The sequence below is a fragment of the Cryptomeria japonica genome, chromosome 5 (assembly GCF_030272615.1).
Source record: "Cryptomeria japonica chromosome 5, Sugi_1.0, whole genome shotgun sequence".
Classification (NCBI taxonomy): Eukaryota; Viridiplantae; Streptophyta; class Pinopsida; order Cupressales; family Cupressaceae; genus Cryptomeria; species Cryptomeria japonica.
Genome location: NC_081409.1, coordinates 432,758,975 through 432,782,728, shown reverse-complemented (window position 1 = coordinate 432,782,728; position 23,754 = coordinate 432,758,975). Strand labels below are relative to the sequence as shown.

Here is a 23,754-nt window from a genome sequence, read left to right as displayed (position 1 = left end):
ATAATAACTACAAGTGCATAATCTAATTAAATGAATTTGTTAAGGTGTCTGCACGAATGCGTGAAACTATACGATTGTAGTATTATGTCTGAACGAATGCATGATAGTTATGTTTGTTTGCGAAATCTGTACAAAACCTGCAAAAAAATCAGAAAATCCATACGATCCTGTCAAAACATAAAAGAAACACGAAGGGTTAATTAGATGTTGTTCATGTCGGGTTCACCAAAGTGTATATGCTTAAAATTCATCATTGCTTAACTAGAATCAATGGAAAATCACGAATCCCTATCTAATTAAAGAATCCTAACAAATATCAATGAAATAATACAAACAAAGCAATAAGGATGTATAAAATTAATCAAAACTTCCTATTCCATGATCTCATATAACTTCCATTGTTCTTTTGCTTCTTGTGATATGATGGCTCTCAATTATCGCATTGCTAACCTGCAAATGACACAAGATTTTGATGATCGGGATTCAATTGAAAATGAGGGATTGATCTTGAATTTATAGATTTTTGTGTGAGATTGATTGATTGGTGGAACAGAATGATGAAGAGGTGGAACTCAGCTGAGCTCACATGTTGATTCATAGTTGAACTATTGATTTGGAGATGGAATAGAATTGATTGAATAGTTAATTGAGTTAACTGATTGAGAAAAAATTTGATTGAAAGATGAAAAAGAATGATTGGAGGATAATTAAGAAATGATGTAATTAATCAATTAATTGAATTGATCAATTAAAAAAGAATGGAAAGTTAACTAAAGATGACTGATTGAATGTTTTATGGAAAAAAACAAATTAGAAGATAGAAATAGAGATTGGAAAGATAATTGATTTAATTAATCAATTAATTGAATTGATTAATTTAACATATGCTTGAACTTTGACTTTGATTTTCAATTTAATATTTGCATGATAATTAATTCAAATATTGAATTTATTTTAAATTCAATTTGATATTTGAATATATTTAGAACTTGACTTTAAAATTCAATTTGATTTTTGCAATCATGCACATGTATTTGAAATTAGAAGAAATTAGAAGAATCTAAATTTGAATTTGAATTTGAATTTGAGGAATTAGTGAAATTAGGAGAATTAATGAATTTGAATGAAATTAGAATTTGGGGATTTGAAATTGGAATTAGAATTGGAGGAATTAATTAGTTGATTAAATGATTTAAAGAAACTATATAAATTTTTATTTTTATTTTTAATTATTGATAACATTATATAATATATTGTTTAAAATAGAAAAGTTTTACAATCGAAGAGCAGATAGACATTCTGCGACACTATAGGGTTACGCCCCTACTACAACAAGGAACCCGACAAGATACCATCCCACCATGGCCAACAACCACAAAAAAGCCACATACATACACAAAAACCACCAAAGAGACCTCGAACAACCCATAGAACCTATCTACTAAACCACCCCAATGCCTCTTCTCTTGAAAAATTGGGGATACCCCTGCTGGGTCATGCCTCCTGCGTCACGCTCCCTCCACCTGGCACCACTCCTGGCCTGCTACCACACAGAGACCCACACTCCACCACCTTCGCCTGTTTCTTTGGAATCTGGTGTCGAAGCAAAGGCCTCCCATCCTCATCCTGAGGGGCCTCAGACCGAATGGGAGTCACCTTCCCACGGATCTTCACTCGCTCGATCGGCCCCAATTTACGCACAAAATCCAAAATCTCGCCCCATCCTTTCCTTGCATCCTCCTCCTGCAATGCAACCGGTCGAGAAGCCGACCAGATGACAAAAGGCTACAACGCCCCAACATCCACTCCAATCCTCCTTCGCAAGCCTTCCACCAACTTCAGCCCCTCGCCAATGATAGCTCGGGCCACCACTTCCTGCAGACCACCCGCCCATTTGGGTCTCAACACTAGAGAGGTAACCCGTTGCACTTCTTCCACCGACTTTCCCACCTGTAAGGCCAAGGCAGCAAAAAGCGACGAAATGTCAAGGTTTGTTCTCGGCCACCAATCTAGAGTCAGGAATTCCTCTCCAAACAACAACCTCACTACTCTCCAAAAATCATCTTCATCCACTCTGAAGACGTTCGTCAGCCTATTCCTCAAGATCAACCCACGAAACGCAGGCAATTGCCCATCTGACATCAAAGAAAAATTTGCTTCCATCCTTTCTCGCTACTGCACAAAAGAAACCCTGAACACACCGCCTACCACCAAATGCCAGGAATCGAAACTCAAAGGCCTTTAAAAGCCACCACCATCACATGTCATGATTTCTCCACACGCCTCGCAAAAAACTAAGCATCATCGCCAGTCACTCACACCGATCGTCTCCATCATCATCCATCACCGCAAGGCCACTTGCAGTAACGTCGTAGATCACACACCACAAGGATCATTAGTTCCCACAGGACCATGGCTACAAATGGTCACTTCAAATCGAGCTCGGGTTCACTTTTCTATAAAAGCCAACTAACCAAATTCAAAATCAAGAGGACTAAAATTTCTAAAGTCCTCGAACAAACTAAACTTATTTTCCAAGGAGCCATTCGCTCCCACATTTGAAAGTTTGTCAGCTTCCAAGTTTGCTTCCCGGAGGACATGAGTCACCTTAAAATCTTCAAAACCGCCCAACAGAAGTTGCATTCTTTGAACTTGCTTGTCTAAGTGCCACACCTCCATTCAGCCTCGAGCTATCCCAATCACCACAATCTGAGAGTCTCCTTCCAAATGGAGTTTCTTCACTCCCAGTTTCCCAGCCATTAGGATAGCTTCTAACGCTGCTTGACACTCAGCAACATTGTTCGATCCATCCACCAATCTTTTAGCACCAATGGCTAGAGTGTTGCCCCGATCGTCGCGAGCAATCACCCCAACACCAGAAACCCCTGGGTTGCCTCTCGATGCGCCATCGAAATTAATCTTAAACCACCCCTTTTCTGGCAGAGTCCACTCAGGTATTGATTGACCCTAACTCTGAAGATTAGCCCTCAGTAGCCCATTAACAAGCCATTTAAAAATTATATTTAATTAAATAATAAAAAATTTAATTTAAAAGATTAAAATCATAATTAATTAAATAATTAATATTTAGAAAAGGATTAATGATTAATTGATGAGAAATAGAATTGAAATAGAATAATTAGATGAATAAATATGAATTTAGATGAATAAGATTAATTAGCTTAATTAAATAATTAAAGAATTATTTAATAAATTAGAGGAATAATTAGTAGGTGATTAATGAGACATTTTTAGGTGTCTACATAGGTTAGAATGAAGCATAGACCTTGTGCTAGTGGTAGAACACAAAACTATGACTTGCAGAATAAGATTGGAAATTAACTCTTCCTTATTATGATAGCTCACTAAAGTCTTCAACTCGAGCTTGGGTTCAAAAAGTAGAAACTTATTTTCAACTCAATTCTATGCCCGAGGAAGAAGTCATTAAGTATGCAGCAATAAATCTAGATAGCATTACACATGAGTATTGGCACCATGGATCATGATCAAATTACCTCTTATGTAGAACTCATAGAGAGATTGATTGAGAAGTTTGATAAGAAAGATCTGGAGTTGCATTTTAAATAGTTGGTGCAGTTAAAGAAGTGGGATTCTTTATACATATATGTAGTTGATTATCAAAGACATGCAGTTTTGGTCACAAACATTTCAAAGAGAAGACTCATGGTACTTTTAATGAATGGCTTGACAAATCCCTAAGGAGGTTGGACTAAAGTTCTCAATCCACCTACCTTGCAGGAAGCCATCAAGAAGACTAGGAATTGAGGCTTCTACTCCTAGAAGCAAATTCCAGTCAAAGGGATTCTCTCAAAAGAAGGATGAGGACAAGAAACAATTTCATAAGGAATGGCATCACACAATGATTCTAACAAATTGGACAGTTGGTAGCTTAATGAACTTCACAGAAAGAAATTGTGCTTCCATTGTAGAGAACCTTAGAACTCATCTCACAAGTGCAATGTGAAGACAAAAGCTAACCAATTGAACAAACATTTTGCTAAAGAATCTGCATCAAAAAAATCAAAACAACAATTAGATTCAAAGAGCAATGATGGGGAAAGCTCTACAGAAGAAGAGCTAAAGAGTGATGGCACCATTGCCCAACTCTCGAGTGTACAAAAGGTAGTTACATTTAAGGTAAGAGGTTTGTTACAAGGACAACAAATCATCTCTTATTGTTACAGGTGCCACTCATAACTTCATTGACGAGGGCTTTGTGGATAGGAGGGGATTACAAAGAGAGGAGCATGATGGATTTAATGTCATGGTAGTTGTTGGGTACAAACTTGCTTGTAATCGTAAAATTTCTAATCTGAGCATATAGTTGGGTGATTATGAATTGAAGGATGACTTCCATGTGGTTAATATTAGGAACACTGATGTGGTCTTAGGGATGCATTGGATGTTATCTCTTATAGAGTTCTCTTCCAACTTGTAGAAAATGGAAATGAAGTTAGAATCTAATAGGAAGAAAATAGTGCTCAAAGGACTATCGAATGGGTGTCCTAGAGTTGTATCCTTCAAGAGGATGGATCGATTGATTAGACATGATCAGGTAGAGTAGGTAGTAGAGTGCCTTAACATTCACAATAGCAAATCAGCAAAAAACATATCATCCTAATATTCAAGAATTGCCATCAAAGCATAGCAAGTTGTTTGAGAATATTCCACAAGGGATGCCACCAAAGAGAAATAGAGCATGTTACAGAGTTGGAGAAGGGTGTCAAACCAATTATTACAATATCTTATAGACATCCTAAGAGACATAAGGATGAGATAGAGAAAGCCATTAAGGAGTTACTAGAGATGGGACACATTAAACCCAACAAAAGCTTGTTTGCATCTGCAATAGTTCTAGTGAAGGAGGGGACAATGTGGATGTGCATTGATTATAGGGCACTTTAATAAAAAAGACCATGAAAATCAGATATCTCATTCATAGAATTAATGAGTTGATTGATGAGTTGCATGGAGTTAACTTAGGCTAACATTAAATTCGTATGAGGAAAGAGAGACATAGAGAAGACAACATTCAAATGTGACTTTAGATGCTTTGAGTTTTTGGTGATGCCCTTTGGTTTAACAAATGCACCAGCTACTTTCCAGAGTCGCATGAATCAAGTATTCAAAACATAGTTGAGGAAATTTGTATTGATATTTTTTTGATGATATCCTAATTTTTAGTGCGAAATGGAAGAGCATATGAGACATCTTGAGGAGGTCTTAAGCATTTTGGAGAGTGAGTTTCTATACGCTAAGGAGTCCAAATGTGATTTTGGTATGACAATGCTTGTCTACCTTGGTCACATAATTAGTGTCAAGGGGGTTAGTTGCTCCTAAGAAGGTCAAAGCTATTGTTGAATGGCCTACTCTTACTAGACTCACTTAGCTTAAGAGATTCTTTGGTTTGTGTGGTTTCTACATGAAGTTTGTTATGTATATCTAAGAACAATGTTTCAAGAGAACATTGGACACCAACTAAGCCAAATATCAATATTGCTATTTTCAGAAATAATCAATGGATGCAATTATTAGTGATATCTTGATATTTGATATAGTCCGATGGTTTTGGATTAGTTAACGATAAGTTACTAATTTATAAAGTTAAATTAAAGATTTAAATTTATCATTATTTTAATATATGTATTCTAAAGGCTATATGGATGCCCGATATTAAAGTAAACTAATAAAATTTAAAGAAAAGGGGCCCTTCGAGATAGGACGTCACTTTAGAGACATAAGGAGTGTTAAAAATTTAATTTAAAACCAAAAAGGTAAAAGGGTGTAGCTTTTTGGTAGACCATAAAAGCAAGCTTTTGATGTTTTTTTCTCATGTTGGAAGTAGTATTTTTCTATTCTACTTTGCTGGTTGAACTTGTTCTACATGTGGGTTGTGAAGAGGAAATCCCTCGCAGACATCATCTTCCACAGTGGTGAGAGACCCAACATGGAGAATCCAATGGTGATTTCATACCAAAATCAAGTTGGACTTATTTGAGATTTTTAATTTTTGAGCTTGCAAAGCTTATTGTTTATCAAACCTTCTGAAGGTCAATTTGGAGGAGCTTTATTGTCGCTTTCATCTTCCATAGTTGATCGTACAAACTCCTTGGCTCACCAAACCTATTTGGGGGCATGAAACTTCCAGTTGTGCGTGGCGCTAGGGTTTTGGTGAAAATTATTGTTGTTTGGATGGCATCTAGGATTGAAAGGCCGATTTGTGAACAATTTATGATAGTCAGATAATTGCTCAAGCTAGTTGTCATTGCAATTGAGTTTCAAAGTCAATCGGATTTTTTGAGTATGTTTGTAGATCTTTAGCTCATATTTTCATGATATACGGTATCTACAGTTCTAAAATTAAATGAGTCATTTCAACTTTGTGGCTTTCGTAAATATTATTATTTTCTGTATTTATTTAATCGATGTAATTATTTCTATATCAAACAAATGTTCTACACATCTCTCTTCTGTAAACAATTGAAAAACAAAAACAAAGGTGCATATTGCAAACTTATGCCTGTGTTAGAACACCCATAACGGATTATTTTAAATAAATAGGAGTTCCATCTTATCTAGCTGTTTTCTAAGGAAGAAGTAAATTGTGTAGAAAGGAAAACCTTTTGAACTGTATAATAGTCCTACTTATCATTTATTTTTGTATGGTGCCTCCGAGAAAAACCCAGGTGATGCAAGCGCTGGTAGAATCATTGTTAATGATAATGGAAAATCTGTTTTTAGAATATGCTAAGGTTTGTGTAAATTCAAAATATGTTACTGTGTTTTCAGCTCAAGACGTCTGAAAATTGCTCTCTCAAAATAAGGAAAATTTTGACAGATAACGGTGGTTTGATGTTGGCCATTAAGTCAATGAAAGGAATTTGAAGGGACAATCTCTTGTTAGATTCTATCATGCAAGAAATTACAAAATTGTGCACTGGTTTCCTCGTTAATCAGGTTTGAACATGTCAAGAGGAAATATGGCTGATTCTCTTGCCAATGAAGGTGTTAAATTGAGGAGCCAGAGACTGCTCAGCACCAAGTGAAAAATCTAGGCCAGGGGTTTCTTCTCCCTTGTTTATTATGGCTGTTTCCTGTTCCTATTGTGCAGCTTTCTTTTCTTCCTCCCCATAGTTCTATTCCTTGGGTTGGTGATTTTTGTACACTTTCTACAGTTTCAATGCAAGATTGTGAGAGTTGGTAGGAAACCAACTAGGGGATCTGTTAACAACCCCTAAGGTACAAAATAGCAATATTTACTTTCATGTCTGATGTTTGTGATTTACAAAATTATTAAATAAAAGGTGTTTTCTAGTAACATGGTTAAGACTTGAAGCTTGAAAAAATAATATAAACCTCAAAAAGATTAGCCCCTATAATATGATAGACCTTTCTAAATCTGGTTATGAGATTAGTGTCAAAATGAAGTGCATGTTCTTGCAAGGAAATTATAGATCCAGCATAATGTTGGTTCAAAATCAGACAAGTTAAAAACAAGTGCAACTTTATGAAACGTTGTATCTTTCTGGAATATAGAGATCTACTTTCTATGACACATACTAAGACATAAAAGACATTTTTTAACCAACTTCCCCATAGGCATTCTAAAGCATTGCATATAATCACGAGCTTAGTCGTCAATGGCTGATAAGCCATGCTATTGAAATCAAGAAACAGGCACAGGAACAAATTATCTAATCGAATAAATTTTCACAAAATCTTTCTGGAATATAGAGATCTACTTTCTGACACATACTGAGACATAAAAGACATTTTTTAACCAACTTCCCCATAGGCATTCTAAAGCATTGCATATAATCATGAGCTTAGTCGTCAATGGCTTATAAGCCATGCTATTGAAATCAAGAAACAGGCACAGGAACAAATTGTCTAAATCAAATAAATTTTCACAAAGCCATAAAATCCATTTTGAACCAATTTCCTTGTAGACATTCTAAAGCATTGCATATAATCTCACGTGCTTAAACATCAATGGCTGATAAGGTGTCTTTGAAATCAACAAACAGACACAAGAACAAATAATTTAACCAAATAGAATCTCATACATTCTGTTTTGTTTCAAACCTCACGGTTCAGAATCAGCCAAGGAAAGAACAATCCAAGGTTTCTTCATTATAAATGCTCATAAGTTATTTCTAACTATGCTGCAAAGCATTGTCAGCAAAAGCAAGCAACCAGAATTTATAAGAAGTTTAACTACTTTAAGAATGAAAAGTAAAATAATGATCATGACGATTGATAAATTGCATTATACATGACGCTTGAATATATTAGCTAGGCTGATCAAATCATTTCAATATTAACTAGCGGCTGAATGCACCTAAAAGAGAGAAGTGCCTTTTCCTTTCTTGTCTCCACCAATCTCAAAATGTTTGCAGCGCTGTAAATAAAATGATTGAGAAATTTAACTTAAGGATTAACAGTTATAGATTTCAAAGTAGCAAACTGTAGGCATTTCCATAAAAAACACAAAAACAAAGACCAGGAAGTATTAAATGATAGATCTATCTCGAATAACTAATAAAACCTTGATCGGATGTTGGGAAACATGTTTGCATGATTGACACTGCAGCCTCAGCACAATCTTCTTCGTTGTCTTAGCCTGCGAAGGCAATAAAACCAGCATGTAAAAACAGTTGCCCAAGGTATGCAGAGTATCAAATTTGAACCCTACGTAAAAGGCATGCTTCACATACTCCACATATGCTATAAACAAAAAAACAAGGTCAAGCTGTTCAACATTCTATTTCCCTTAAGGAAAAATTCAGAATACTAGTTAGAACATAACCTGTCCATAGCCTCCATACACATATTTTATAATTATAAAATGTGTAAAGTCCCTTTCTCGTATGTGACGAATTGTTTAGAGCCATTAGCTTATTTTTCAAAATTTAACTGTAAGCTAATTGGCATTGGGAAAGAATTTAAACAATTAAATTGTCAAAAACCTACCTTTCAATATTTTAATTGATAGCTTACATTTAATTATTTTATAAAAGTATTTTAAGTGTACAGATAAAGTGTCACTAAGCTCAAGGTGATGGAAAGTGGTCATAAAGACACTTTATATTATCTTATTAAAGGAATATATTTTTCCTGAAAAAGCAATGAAAAAGTAAAACAACACTTTTTTTTTTTAATATTTTTTAATAAAAAGCAACAAAAAAGCATTTGGATCTTGAGAAGAAGGGTTACTGATTATTTATCATTTTCATTTGCTCTAAGCAAGAACATGAGTTCTTCATATTTCTTGAGGAAAAAAACCCTTTTGGTATACCAGTTTTAGAGACAAAAACCCTCCTAGCTGGATAAGTCGACTTCACCCTAAGATCACATTTGTGTTGCAAGTTGAGTTCTCTCCGTATGTTTGGTAAAATGGAGATTTTGATGTATTTTAAGGAAGTTTTGATTGCTAAATGTTACTGACACAATTTCATTTTAAAGATTTTAACATGTTCCAAAAGGTTGTTTGAGATTTGTAGGTCCCACTTTATGAGCTCATTCTATTTTATTTGGTGGTGCCTAAAGTTTTATGATGCCAATCCATAAAAAGATGAACATTCTGACTTTGATGAGTTTTAATGGAATTTGTACCTGCTGTATCAGTAGCATTAATCCCTGTTTCCGACCTGCAATTAACCTGATTTCTATTTCAATCTGATATTATTTTGTTTCATGTGTTGGGGTTAAGTTTATGCATGATTTTGGGAAGTACATCAGTTCATACTTGTTGGGATGTGTGTTGAGAACGTTTGTGCTAGTTTTCTTAGTGTTTATATTGCTGATCAGACCTGATTTTCAGTGTGTATCAGTCACAGAGGCAGTTTAACCCATTGTATTTGAGTTCGGCAGAGTTTGGGCAACCTACATCAGCTTGGCCATGTGTAGTCAATGTATTTTCAGCCTATGATTGGTGAGCAGGTTGTTGTCTATCCTTGCTGAGTCAACTTGATTTCAGCAATATACTTCATTTTTATGCCCTATTGTAATGCATTTCATGCCCATCTTGTAGGACCCAAATGGTAGTACCATTGCAGAAATATATTTGTAAGCTTTTTATTTTGTTAAGCTGGATGATTTGCCACCATCTGATATGCATATCATGCTAGTAGGTCTTGGTCAATTCACTGCTACACCCAATGTATTTCATCAGCCCTTTCCAGCACTGAACAATCTAATGTGATCAACCATTTTAGTTTGAACCAGCCTTGCAATTCTGCCAATGGCTTGCATTAACAAACATTGTCCATTGAATAAGTGTTAACTGAGGTCGGCTGTGCCACCTACATGCTATGGTTGGCATGCCACCATTTCATTCCGTTTGCATAAATTATAGTTAGTAGTGTGGTCAATGCACTGGGTGATCAAAACGTGTGAAGATATTGCATATGCATTTTATATTCGAAAATTTTCAAAAAAAAATGTAGGATGGTGTTACAAAATGATAAAAAACATTGAAAGGAATATTAAATCATCTTTCACTAGCTGCATTGGAATTGAAATTCAAATCTAAGAGAGATTATACATCACCATAAATAAAACTCAAAGAACACCACACACTATGAACAAAACAAAATTAGTATTATAATTCAGAATGAAACTGCTGCATAACGGGTTTCTAGATTAGAATTTTATGATGATCACAATGTGCACTTTGGCCAGCAAAACTTAGGTGATCTCAGGGTCTCAAAATTTTGTTTTGAATTTTAAAACCTATAGTTTCACAATATCCTCTTCACCTTTTTGTGGAAAACAGGCTTAGTTTGACCTCCATATCCTGATTGTTTCCTGTCATAACGCCTCTTTCCTGGGAAAGAAAGACCATCAGATATTATAATTTGAGAAATGGAAAAAATGTCATTCCACTTCCTTCAAGTGTTTTCATCAACAGAACTCACCTTGGGCAGCAAGACTATCCTTTCCCTTCTTGTACTGAGTTACCTTGTGTAAGGTGTGCTTTCTGCAAGCCTTATTCTTGCAGAAAGTTTTCTTAGTCTTTGGTACGTTCACCTGCAAGAATGAGAAACATTAAGAAATATCCATAAGTACAAATAGATATTTCAAAAAAAAACTGAAGGTTAACTGTTTCTCACATTTGTTCATATCAAATAGAAACATTTCCAATCATATGCAATCCAAACAAAGCTTTTAGCATCCATGCACTGTGAACTGCAGAGAATATCATCACCAATTCTTTGATGAGATCTTTGGAAAATCTACAATGACAATATCTCCGTCTGTAAGATGAGATTTCATTTGTTGTGTGTTCATATAAAACTACTACTGAGATTTCAAATGGAAGGTTGTGAAAGTTGCAAGTTCTAATACGGGGATGGGTATGGGTACAGGTTTCAGGTATGTTGGTACAGTATGGTTGGATACAGTAGTCAGGTATGGCTGTATATATATACACACATATATATAGATGTATACACACACACACATATATATAGATGTACACACACACACATATATAAATGATAAAACGGTGATACTTAATGACTCATTATTGCAGATAAACAAAATATTTAAATATGTCATAATTTGCAAAAAAAAAAAGAAAAGACTCATAAATCCATTACTCAGTGACTTGTCAAATCTCGATACACGATGAAATTTAAAATCAGTATTCAATAATCTTCATATTGCTCTTCATATGTGCCTAAGTGCCTATTAAAGGGACATATGTGCCTATTTCAGTCACTATTGTCAATTAAATGTGTCAAAACAGCCTCCAGGTACACTTTTTGCTGACTATTGCCACTCAACTAACGAATGGACTGAGTTGACATGCTTGACAACCATGCATGCCACTTTATAAAGCTGAGACTACTCCTGGTGAACCTAAACCTGATATCTGCCACTTGGAGCAGCTGTCGCGTCTTTAGCATCCTTTTTTGCCGTTGATGTCACTTTAAAAGGTCTCTTTCACTGCTAAAAGTGCCAAATACTCCTGTGTCACTCAAAAGATGTCATAGGCACTTCATTTAGTCATTCATGGCATTTCCAAGGTACCTTTATCTGCTCTTTGATTGCTGCTGTGAATGATTATCAAGAAAAGGCAACTTCTAGTATTTTAAATACATGGATATCCCATTGTCAAAAGATAGGTCAGCCTTCTTTGAGAGTTTTGGCATTTATCCTTCTCTGAAGCCAATCAACCACTTAACCTCCAATCAGCTGCTTGCACATGACCTCTTTGTGACATACAGGACACTTGAACCCACTCACACAAACATTTGCCTAATTTTCTCCATCTTGAACGATAACTTTTTATGTTCCCTTCTGTTATGAATGATCTGATCAACAGACTAACAAAAACTAGGAGATGAGCAACCTTCATACATGGACAAGCCTCAAAGGAAATCTTGAAACTTAGTTCCAATTTGATTACCATATAGAAGCACAAGAAAACGCACTTCAAAAGGTGAATGTTTTAGGGGTGTAGTATGATGAATATGACACTTAATGCAAAGGATTTGAAGCTGCCGCTTCATTATAATGTTTGATCAGGATTCAAATGTGTAGTATTTTAGTCAAACTCATTGACCCTAGATGCAATGAGTGCTAAGTGGATCACTCATGCTCACAAGAGATGGGTTCATATGAATATCAAACATGGGTTGATGACTTTAACTCAAAACCAACACAATGAATTCTAATAAAACATCACAATTTGACACACTATTCAATAGTACCTCCTACTTGTCAATGGATGAGCTAAAGCGGCTCTATAATGAATGGTTCATAAAGCACAATACTTATTAAGTGGGCTTGCTCTTGGGAGAAACTCTGAGGTTAAGCCAGGAAATCCTATTGCTTTACCCTTGTGAGCATCACCTAGATACAATGAGTAATAAATGGACCATTAATGCTCATGACAGATGGGTTCATGCGAACCACTACTTATGAAATATTGGCCAATGAATTTAACTTAAAAACTACATAACCAAATCATGATAGAACATCATTATTTGACACGTCATGAAAAATACCTACTATTTGTCAATTGATGATTAAAGGTTGTATAATAGATGGTTCATGAGGCACAACATTTGTTGAAATTTTTGCTAATGGCGTAGCAAGCTAAGTAAGCTTGATCTCGGGGGAAATTCCATGGACGCGCACTTTAGTTGAAGTAGTGATGGGATGGATGACCTATCTGGAAGTCCCGATAATTCACCCTTGTGAGCAACACCTAGATGTAATGAGTGCTAAGTTAACTATTCATGTTCATGGGAGATAAGTTTGTGTGAACCACTAATCATGAAATATAGGTCAATGAGTTAGGCTTAAAACATCAAAAAATACCTTCTAAATGACCTCAAAGGCCTCTATAATGAATGATTCACAAGGTAAAAACACTTGAAGGTTTTACAAATGAGGTAGGAAGCTAAGCAGGCATGATCTTGGTGGAAACTTCATGATTAAGCATGCTTGAATCAGAGTAGTAATAGGATATGTGACCTCCCAAGAACTCCAAATGCCTCATCCTTGCAAACACCACCTAGACACGATTTGAGCTCATGAGGAATGGGTCAATGAGTTTGAGTAATATGCTACAAAATTATATCCTAATGAAACATCATAATTTGACACATTGCAAAAAATACCTCCTACTTGCCACAATCACTTCATAGTTCATACCATTTTCTTTGAGGATTATGTGAAACATGTTAGTGTAAATAGAGTCATTATGCACCTAGTTAGCTAATCACCTATCTAAGATTGACATATTCACACCTAGCTTAAGTTTACTTAGGCTATTTCATGATTTTGTCTCACTTCATATGGTTGAGACAAGTGTGCTCACTTTGTGAAACACCTATAGTATTCATAAAGGTTTGACACTTGATCACAGACTTGTCAAGTGAACCACCTATGTACATTTTTCATCCTCTCAATTTATGATAGAGATGCTCTTGTGCACTATTTTGTTTCACTAGTGGATGTTTCATTTCATGCTTTCAGATTCTAGATTTTTCCAATGAAACATCTTCTCATACACAAATGCTAATAATTTGGCACGTGTGTTCCAATCCATATCTTGGCATTTGGCTATGTTTATTGCATCTTGCTTTGCTAATCCTTTTCTATAGTTGTCTTTCTTGTTAACTCTAACATGCTAAGGAAAAAAGAGGGGTAGGGTCACTGAATATATTTCTAATCAACTTTTGAAGAAACTCTTCAATTGTAAGGATTTTGCCTCTTTGTCTTTCATGAAAATGATCCTTGGCACATATAAGGTGAGAAATGCTAGTGACCTTTAGTCGTAAGTATCTATCACAATGGACTTCAACTCAAGTTCTTGATTATATGGCAAGCAAATGGATTTTGCATATGCTTTCTCCACAAATTGAGGCTTTTGATATTGCATAGAGCTCTAAGGATAAATCATTGCCCTTGTGTGGTGGTGGGGCAAGGCTATGGTTTAGCTTTGGTTGAGAGACTGGTTCTTGCCTTTTCTTTGGATATCCAAGCTAATATGTGGGTTGAGACACTCTTGGGAAATCCTTTTTGTAATATTTCTTATAATTATTAATATAAATATATAATTATTTACTGATCAAAAAAAAACATGGGTATTTCTGATTTGTTCATGGTCCCAACACTCTCCCATGGAAGGGTGGTATGATACATGAAAAAGGAATTTATAGAGCCAAATGTATTGGTTATCGAAAAGGGTAATGGAGCTGCTACAACCCTTGGTAGTATGTTTTCTTGTTTTGTTCTATTATTTTAGCATGTAGTCTCTCTAAGATAATGTGCTTTAGCATTATGTATTAAATATGTATCTAGTTTATGACTTTACGTACAATTTTTTTATCTTTAGGACATCACATTTATAGATAGATAGATTTTAATTTTTTCATTTGTGATATTTTTTAACATTATTAAAATAATATTATACAAGATTTAATATTTTTAAATATGATTAAAATAATATTTAATATTTTCTAATATATTAATAATATTGGCCCGTTAAGCTTGTTAATGGGCTCCCTAGGGTTGATCCTACAAAGAGGCAGAGGCACAGCATAAAATGGAATCCCCCAAACAAAGAGTGGGTCAATGTGAATTTTGATGGAGCGACAAGGGGTAATCCGGGACAGTCGGGGGCTAGACACGTGGCTAGAAATCACGCGGGTACGATACTAGCAAGGTGTGTATTAGGTCTTGGAATCACAACCAATAACTTGGCAGAAGTTAATGCAGCCCTTTTGGCCGTTCAAATGGCAAAAAGGCTCGGAGTGAGATATCTACAGTTCGAAGGTGATTCAAAAATAATCACACAAGCAATGGTGAAAGGGGAGGCTGTTCATTGGCAAATTGATAAGATCATTAGGATGATCATTAAACTCCTAAATGAATTTCCCCTAATCAAAATTTCTAACACATTGAGGGAGGGTAATAATGATGCACACATGCAAGCAAAGGAGGTGGTGGATTACCGACTAAATGAAATTAGGTGATTTGAAACAAAGTTGTCAGCAAGATTGCAAAATTGAGCCGAGAAGGAAACATTTAATCGGGCCAAATCATTTTGTCGTACCCTGTATCAAGCGTGTGACATTACTGCTAGCATTTAGGATTGGCATGCGGAGGAGGTGGTAGGACATTTTGTGATCAACATTGCGTCATGAGAGAAGGATATTGGCAGAAGCTAGAGGTGACAGGTTGAAGGTGCCATGATGTAGGAGTACTGGAATCCGAACATCAAAATATCCAGCTTGTTGCCATATCTAGACGTGTTGGAGATGTTGCCAATTCATATCCCAATACCAAATTGGAAGGGGCATTTATGGCAATGGATGGGTGATGTAATGTCCCCTTTTGGGGTTTACCATCATTTAGTCCTTGATAGCTTCCTATGAATAGATGATACATAATCCAAATCTCTTGCTATCACTTCCTCTGATATAATACTTTCATTGACAACCCTCTTATAATTAAATGTATATAATGATTGTCTTCCAACACATATACCACCACATTTGTACCTTTTCCTTTATGCAAGAATTGGATTGTTCACCGAGCTTGCATAAGGATAGTGATCCCAGGGTTCAATTAACTGTGTAAGTCTTATGTATATGGATTGTAATTGTAATGAATTTCTGTTATGTAAACAGTTCGTAATATGTTGGTATGTATCGGATGAATCTTATATTATATAAGATTAAAAGAATATATCAATATTGATGTACGGGTCAACTGTTATCTCTGATATCTTCTTGAAATATATGCGCAGTATACTGTTTAAACAATTCTCTGTTATTATCCTCGATAATGATGTAAGACAGTTAAACTGAAGTAGTATGTTGATCACTGCTTCAGATCCTTGTCAGACTAATATCTGTCTTCAGTAATGGTTTGGTGGAATGTTAACCATCACTTGTTCCTGATATACAAGATCCTCTTGCTTACGTGGTGGATTCTGATCTAACTGTGATCTTTTAAGAGATTAGGTTGAATGCTGATTCAGACTTCTGTTATTCTACTTGAGCATTCAGACTCCAAGATAAAACATATATTCTTCCCTATCTCCTTTTCAACTGTCTATCAATACCTCATAAATATCCACACCAACGAATGGTTGCATCCTTTAATCATACTGAGAATGTTTGGTGAATAAATCGCACCTCTTGGTAAATTAAGCAGTCATGTAATCACCTTAGTATCGATTCCAATATTAGTTTGACTTCTTATAATGACTCTTTAATCGCAGGGTTAGGGATAATGGTCATACATCGATTACTTTATTATTGACTAATAAGCACGTACTACTTGGTAGTATCTGTTGTCATGTTTGCTCAGTCGCTACTCTTAATGAATGGACCATATTATATTATAATGAAGTTGGCTCTTAATAATAATTTCTGTTCTAAATAAATGGTTCGGTGATTAACGTGAAAGTCTGATAGCTTCTTAATGAAGTCGACTGTCCTTTAAGGAAGTCTCCAATCTGCATCCAAATTAATATCATTGCTATCTTTATTGATCAAGTTGTCACCTTCGTTTTCTCATATAAATATAAGAGATTAATCATTTTAATTAATCACTACCAAAGGTCATTATCACCATAATTGTATGGTTCGTATTTCACTTGGAAGGATTTTATACTGTTGCAAAGGGAGACCATTCTGACATGCGTCAGATCTGGTCTGCCCCAAAGTTTATCATTTGATATGCTAACAACAGCAATCAAGCTCAAGGAACCGGTGAGAACTTTTTATTTGTGTTTTGTAATAATATAATATTGTAAAATTTATATTATTATTTGATGAATATAAAATTAATATTAATATTTAATAAATATAAATTATATATTACTTGTTTATTATTATATTAAGATTTTATTTAGTTCATTCTATTCATTTATTTGGTGTTATATTTATATATATATATATATATATATATATATATATAGATTTTTAATTGTATTATTATTTATTATTAAATTCTATTTTAGAGCGGCATTATCATATTTTAATTGTTTAGATGGGGACATCACAGGTGAGTAGACTATAAACTATACAAGAGGCAACGGCATTATCAACACTAGCATCTGGGTGAAGCCAAAGGTGGTTCAAAAGAGAACAAGGGAAAGCATGGAGGCAAACAGACGAGCAAACAGCAGGTGGCATTCTGGGGGCAAGTCACAAATGATAGATTGGCCAACATTGTTGCATTTGAGGAGCGAACCTTCATTACTAGGATGAAGATTGTGCTCAAGCTGAAGTGTCTCGAAGGAGGATTCAGGTACCCTACCAACGCAGACATTGTATCGTTGCTCATGGCGTGGTGCCTGGAGTTGGAACCTCGACGGTCAGTGGCAGAGATAATGCGCAGGTGTGTGAAGGAGTAGCTAGGAGGAATTGTTGGCCCTGGGCGGGATATGGAGGGATTTGAAAGCACGGATGGAGTATGGTTACATGTGAGCAAATATGTTCCTCCTCTCCGACCTTTCCTAGAGTGGAATGCGTCATGTAACAAGGAAGTGAGGAGGGCTTCGACGTAGATTGGGATGCAAGGTGTGAAACAATACATCTCGTCTATGATAGCCTAGGAGACACGAATGGAGCTAGCCAAGTGGGGGCCCTACGAAGATTACCGAGCTTAGAAGCCTCAGCTTGCACCCCCAAGAAGGAAGTGCGAACGTCCTGCAGGAAAGGGGCAATCGAGAAAGGTCCATGTAGTGGTGCTCAGTGAAGGCTCTAGAAAGGTCCATGTAGTGGTGCTCAGTGAAGGCTCTAGCGTCAATGAGGAACCAGAGGCTGAGTTGCAGGATGAGGAGGTAGCGGTGGCAAAAGAGGAGAAAGGCAAGAAGGTGGTGAAGGATAGGGGATGGCCGATCAAGCCATGTTTTTGATGTCTGTAAATGTCGACTTCATATGGATATTGTCGGGTCCAGGTGGTGTATTTTGTAATTTTGGATGTAAAAGATTTTTGGGGTTTTTTTACTAGGCCAGTTTTGCAAATGAGGGCTTGAAATTTTGACTTATACATCTTTTTGAATTAATAAAATAAACGTTTTACCGATCAAAAAATAAAAATATTGGCCCGTTAATGGGCCTAAAAGGGTTAATTCTTTAAAAAATGAGACGAGACAAATAGTTTGGATACCACAAGAGCGGGATTGGATTAAGGTGAACTTTGATGAGGCTACGAGAGGGAACCCAAGACCTTCCGGTGCTCATTGTGTGGCGAGAAATCATCATGGTCATGTTTTGGCCAGTTGCAGTCAAGGTTTAGGGGTGGGAACTAATAACAAAGCTGAAGTAAACGTTGCTTTCTTGGCAGTCCAATTGGCAAGAAAGATGGGGGTGGTGAATCTTCACTTGAAGGAAGATTGACAAATCATAGTGCAGGCTATACTGAAAGGGGAAGTTGTTAATTGGAAAATCGACAACTATTTAGAGTATCAGACGATTTTTAACTTCTTTTCAATTAAATTCAAGGTATCCAATGTGTTAAGAGATGGTAACCATGAAGTCGACATGCAAGCTAAAGTGGTTGTAGACCTTCATATTGGTGAAATTAAATGGTTTAATGAAAGGCCAAATGTTCAGGAAGTAGGATAAGAATGTAAGGTACGTGGAGGCACCCTTGTTATTAGAAGGTTGAGTCAGCCCTATCGTGGGAGGTTGAGGTGGCAATCGTATTAAAAATGATGAGACGGCATACAAACCAAGGAGAAAAGCCACCAAGCTGGATTTTGATGGTGAAGAGGATGATTCGACATCATTCGTGCAAATCGTAGCAAAGAGATTTGGAGTATTGCAAATAAATACCAATTGTGATCAGAGGACAGCGGTTAAGCTGGGCAAATTCCATTTGAAATGTGTGGTAGAATGGGCCGCAATACTCGCATATTTCTAAATTTGTCAAGGAAAACAAATACAATGTGTGTGAGCCCGATTTTATAGACTCCATCTTAGTTGGCGAGGCCAGGGGTCTAGAGACGTTTAATGCTCATTTAATGTAGCATATGTTGAGTGGTTGAAAGTAAAGAATATTTGAAGTACAATAGTGGTCGAGGTGGTGTGAATGTTGGGCGCAATTCTTTTTCGTCTCTGGGAAGTTTGGTAAACTATTAGTGCAAAAAACCCAGGGTGCGAGCGACATGGAGGCAAACTTCTCATTGCAATTCTCCAAGCCAATGGTTGCTTTCTGGGGGCGCCTTTCGGATGAAAGACTATCGCATGTTTTCATATTTGATGACCGTGATTTCCTTAATCGTATTAAGATTGTTTTGGGTGATGAGTATCTAAATGCCCAATTTCGCTATCGCACAAATGTGGATATTGTCTCTATTTTTCTGGCATGGTACCTTGAATTGGAGTCGTAGGATACAGTGAATTGGATTATGAGCAATTGTGTAAAAATGGAGTGGTGTTGGGTGATTGAAAGGATAATAGGAATGGCAAGAGATGGAGAGGGATTTGTTTGCCTTGGCAGAGCTTGGCTTCATGTGAGTGAGTTCGCTCCTCGTTTGAGGCCTTTCCTCCTTTGGAGTGCTAACTACAACAAGGAAGTTTCAAGGCATCTGCTCAGATTGGCATGAATTGGGTCAAGGCATACCTCAGACTAAAGGAAGCGCGGTGCATTAGAGAGGAGTTAGCTAAATGGGGGCCACGCACTGAAAATCTTACGCAAAAGATGGAAGAGTCCCCTGTGAAGCGTAAGCGCAGAAGACCACTGGGATCGACAAAGGCAGACAAGGCACGTCGTCTGTTGCTAGGGGAGTCTTCGGACCACAACGAAGATGCAAAGAACACAGCCATTATTCTTGCACAGGTCGAGCGGTTGGATGTTAAAGGGAAAGCGATTCAGGAAGCAAGTTAGGACCTTTAAAGCTTTAGTATAGCTGTTATAAAATTGTATGTGGGATAAGCACATTTTGTATTTTGTTGGGAAGCCCAAGAAATCAAAGTAGGAACAAAATTGTAGACACATGTGGGGGGCTATTATTGATAAATTATATGATATATTCTCAAACTGTAGACTGTAAGCTTTTTTATATCAATATAATGCTCTATTAACCGATCAAAAAATATATATTAATAACATTATATAAAAAATTAAGATAGAATATATTAAAATATTTAATAGTAATATTAATACTATATCCTAAAAATATATATTAATATATTTAATAGTAAACTTAGTAAATATATCATAAAAATTTTAATAAATATATTAATTTATTAAACTAATTGTAATTATTTATAAATAATTTCCCACTATTTCATGGTCTTGAATATAAAATAACTAAAACAATAATAATTGCGTGAAAATTAGTCTAATTTGAAAACTCAAAAAAAGTTGAGGGGATGTTGAACCAAAGAAACCAAGTAACAAAGGTTTGAAGTCTTTGTTTGGAGGACGCACACAATAGAAAAAGTATTTCATGCAACATCTCTAGCCAAGATGCTAAAGATGTTGAAGATGTTGTGGATGAGGGGGAGGATGTGTAGGCTCAACTTCTAGAGGATCAACAAGTTAAACTCTATCGGCCATTGGAGGATGTGCTTGTAAGTAGTTTAGCTTGGCATGGTAACTCAAAGGAATAAAGAATGGTTTTCAGAGTGTAATGTCCCCTTTTGGGATATACCTAAAATTTGCCCAGTAATAATAATAGCAATGATACAATTTATTCACAAGAGTATTCTTTCATTAAATTACATAATAGTAGTTGAATCTAGGAAAATAATTAATTAACATTAAAACCAATGATAATGTAGTTCCCTACTATAAACATGCACAATATAGCTTCAGCCATATTAGAAATGGGAGGGAAAAACACCATAGGATGTCGAGAGACTGTCCTCCACAATTAAGCCCAAGAGTGTCAAACAAGCAACCAACTCAATCCGACCCCTTGGCCCACAAGCAACCAACTCAATGGGCGTCCACTTAATGGGTACGATTCATACTCCTACAACACTACTATGTTGCCTTGCCCGTTTCTAATGAGATTGCTCTATTAAACCTGATGAATGGTTATTAGTTCTAACCCCTTGGTAGATTGTCAAGTTAATCAAATAAATAAATCAATGATTCATATAAGAGATTAAATAATAGACTTAATCACATTGAATACCAATTATTCTGCTAAATATAAATGGCTGCTTTATTTCTGAATGCATTTATATCTAAAACTCTGTGATCTGATCTCAAATTGCTGTCCCTGTTTAATTTCATTAATCCTTCTTGAATGCTCTCCTCTCAAGCCAATCTCCTTCTTTATATACCTTTCACGGCTGGGGGTTATGCCTCTTCATTCAGAGGGGTGCACCGTTTCAAATAGACTCGCTGCCTTTATGTAGTCACTGAGTTGACCTATTTAAAATAAATTGCTACTTTAACTAATTCTGGTCAGCCTAACAAGGAATTGCTCTTCATCAAGTCGGCCCTTAGTTAATTGTTCTTCATTCATTTGAGTTGGCCCTAGCTTATTTCATTGCTTAGGTTATTCAGGTCAGCCCTTGAAACATTGGAATTTCAGGTATTAAATCATGCAACCTGTCATAAAGGACAGGGGCATGACACAGGGCTTGCAAGAATGTGGGCAATCCATTCCACAGTTATAGCTCCCTTTTTCTATCACTACTGCCAAAAGTTCCAAGTGATCCTCCCTCGGTTCTACTTAAAGCTTCAAAGCTAGCTTATCCTCAACATGTGTTCACGGATTGGTATTTGATGTTCTTCTTAACATGTTGACTGTAAAGTTTTCCCACACATTTGCTTGGGGACATCCCTTTTCCCTTGATCTTACACTCCTACCTATCCCCAAGGAATGTGTTTCTGATTTTTCCTCAAAACAAGCAACCATTTCCCAAAAGGTAAGTTTGTGGAGAGCTTCACCCATGAATCTGACTTCTCCACACAGATGCTAGCCTCTTCGCCTAAGATTGAACTTTCCTCCCTTCTGGCCATTCTAAGAGGCTTCTTCCTCATTCAATTCAACTCAATGGAATATGGAAACTTTGTATGGAATCAAGAGTCATGGTTATTTGGAGATCTGGATTATTCTTGTACTATTGGTCCCCTTGTTTTGATCCCATAAAGGTGAACTTTACCAATGTTCCTTTTCAGATCGGATGTTATCATATCCCTCTAATTTGCAGATCACCATAACTTATTTAGATGCCAGTGGAAAAAATTGTTTCCTTCCTGAAAATGGATCCAGATCAGGACTGCTCTTCTAGCAACTATGTCAGGGTGTGTGCCTCGATCTTTCTTGTTCAATCGTGCTATCCAATTTGATCCAATTCTCTCAAGGTTCTTTGTTACAGTTTGTTGTTTTTGAGAGTCCGCTTTTTGCATGTGTTCACCACAACCATCAAGGGCATCAGATTTCCTCTTGTTATTTCTTGTTTGGGTCAAAGGTGGATGTTGATTAAAGAAAAGCCGAATGAAAATTTTATTTAGAGAAAGCATGGAAGTTTTTTTCCCTTTTTCTAGCATTTCTTTGACTACCTCCCTAGAAGATGTCCCAAAGGCTGGAAAATAAATTTCAAAGAATCTAAACATCCTCCTGTCCCTGCTGAGAAGGAGATGAGAAAACCTTTCTTCGGGATCTTCAGTTGGCTCAAGAGGTTTTGGTCAATGTGAGTGGCTGATTGGTGTAGTGTAAGGTATTGGGCAAGCCCAAAACTCACAGGGAGAAGAAATTATGCATAGAGAAGCTACAGTTGGAGGCTCAGGAAGCAATTGGGGAGGACACTAAATGGGCAATAGAGCACATCCTTTCTCATCAGATCCAGAGGTTGGTATCTGTATGCTTAAGTCTACTTTTTATTTTTTGATGGCTTTTTATTGTTTTAATTTTGCTTGGTCAGCCACATAGGATTCTCCCTCTCTGGATGGAGGGATTGCTCTTGGGGGTGTTATTTTCTCCTTGATTAAAATGTGCCTCATTGTCTGCTTGTTCCTTTGATGTATTTCTTTCATTGAGATTTGTGTGATCTTTGTCTGACATGCAGGATGATTGAAACTGAAAAACTTGAGATTTTTCTGCTAAATTTACTGTCTTGTCGATGCTAATGATACATGATGGACACTTTTTTCTGTAAGGCGGTTTTGGCAGGTTTGACAGGCAGGATGGGTAAAACTGAAGAACTTGATATTTTTCTGCTATATTTACTATCTTCTGTACGCTTTCGGCTGTGTTAAGAAAACAGCTTTTAGATTAGCCTAAGTTTGTTT

General features: G+C 36.3%; 1 protein-coding gene across 1 annotated transcript in view; it reads right to left on the bottom strand.

Moving 5' to 3' along the window:
- Nucleotides 1-8,047: 8,047 nt before the first annotated feature.
- Nucleotides 8,048-23,754, bottom strand: part of LOC131060489 (large ribosomal subunit protein eL42) — a 16,467-nt gene continuing 760 nt past the window's right edge. The window contains exons 2-5 of the mRNA XM_057993733.1: nt 10,941-11,052; nt 10,782-10,849; nt 8,570-8,644; nt 8,048-8,422 (exon numbers count right to left, since the gene is read on the bottom strand). Coding sequence (XP_057849716.1) covers nt 8,363-8,422; nt 8,570-8,644; nt 10,782-10,849; nt 10,941-11,052 — 315 coding nt within the window. The 3' untranslated portion in view covers nt 8,048-8,362. The remainder of the gene's footprint in view (nt 8,423-8,569; nt 8,645-10,781; nt 10,850-10,940; nt 11,053-23,754) is intronic.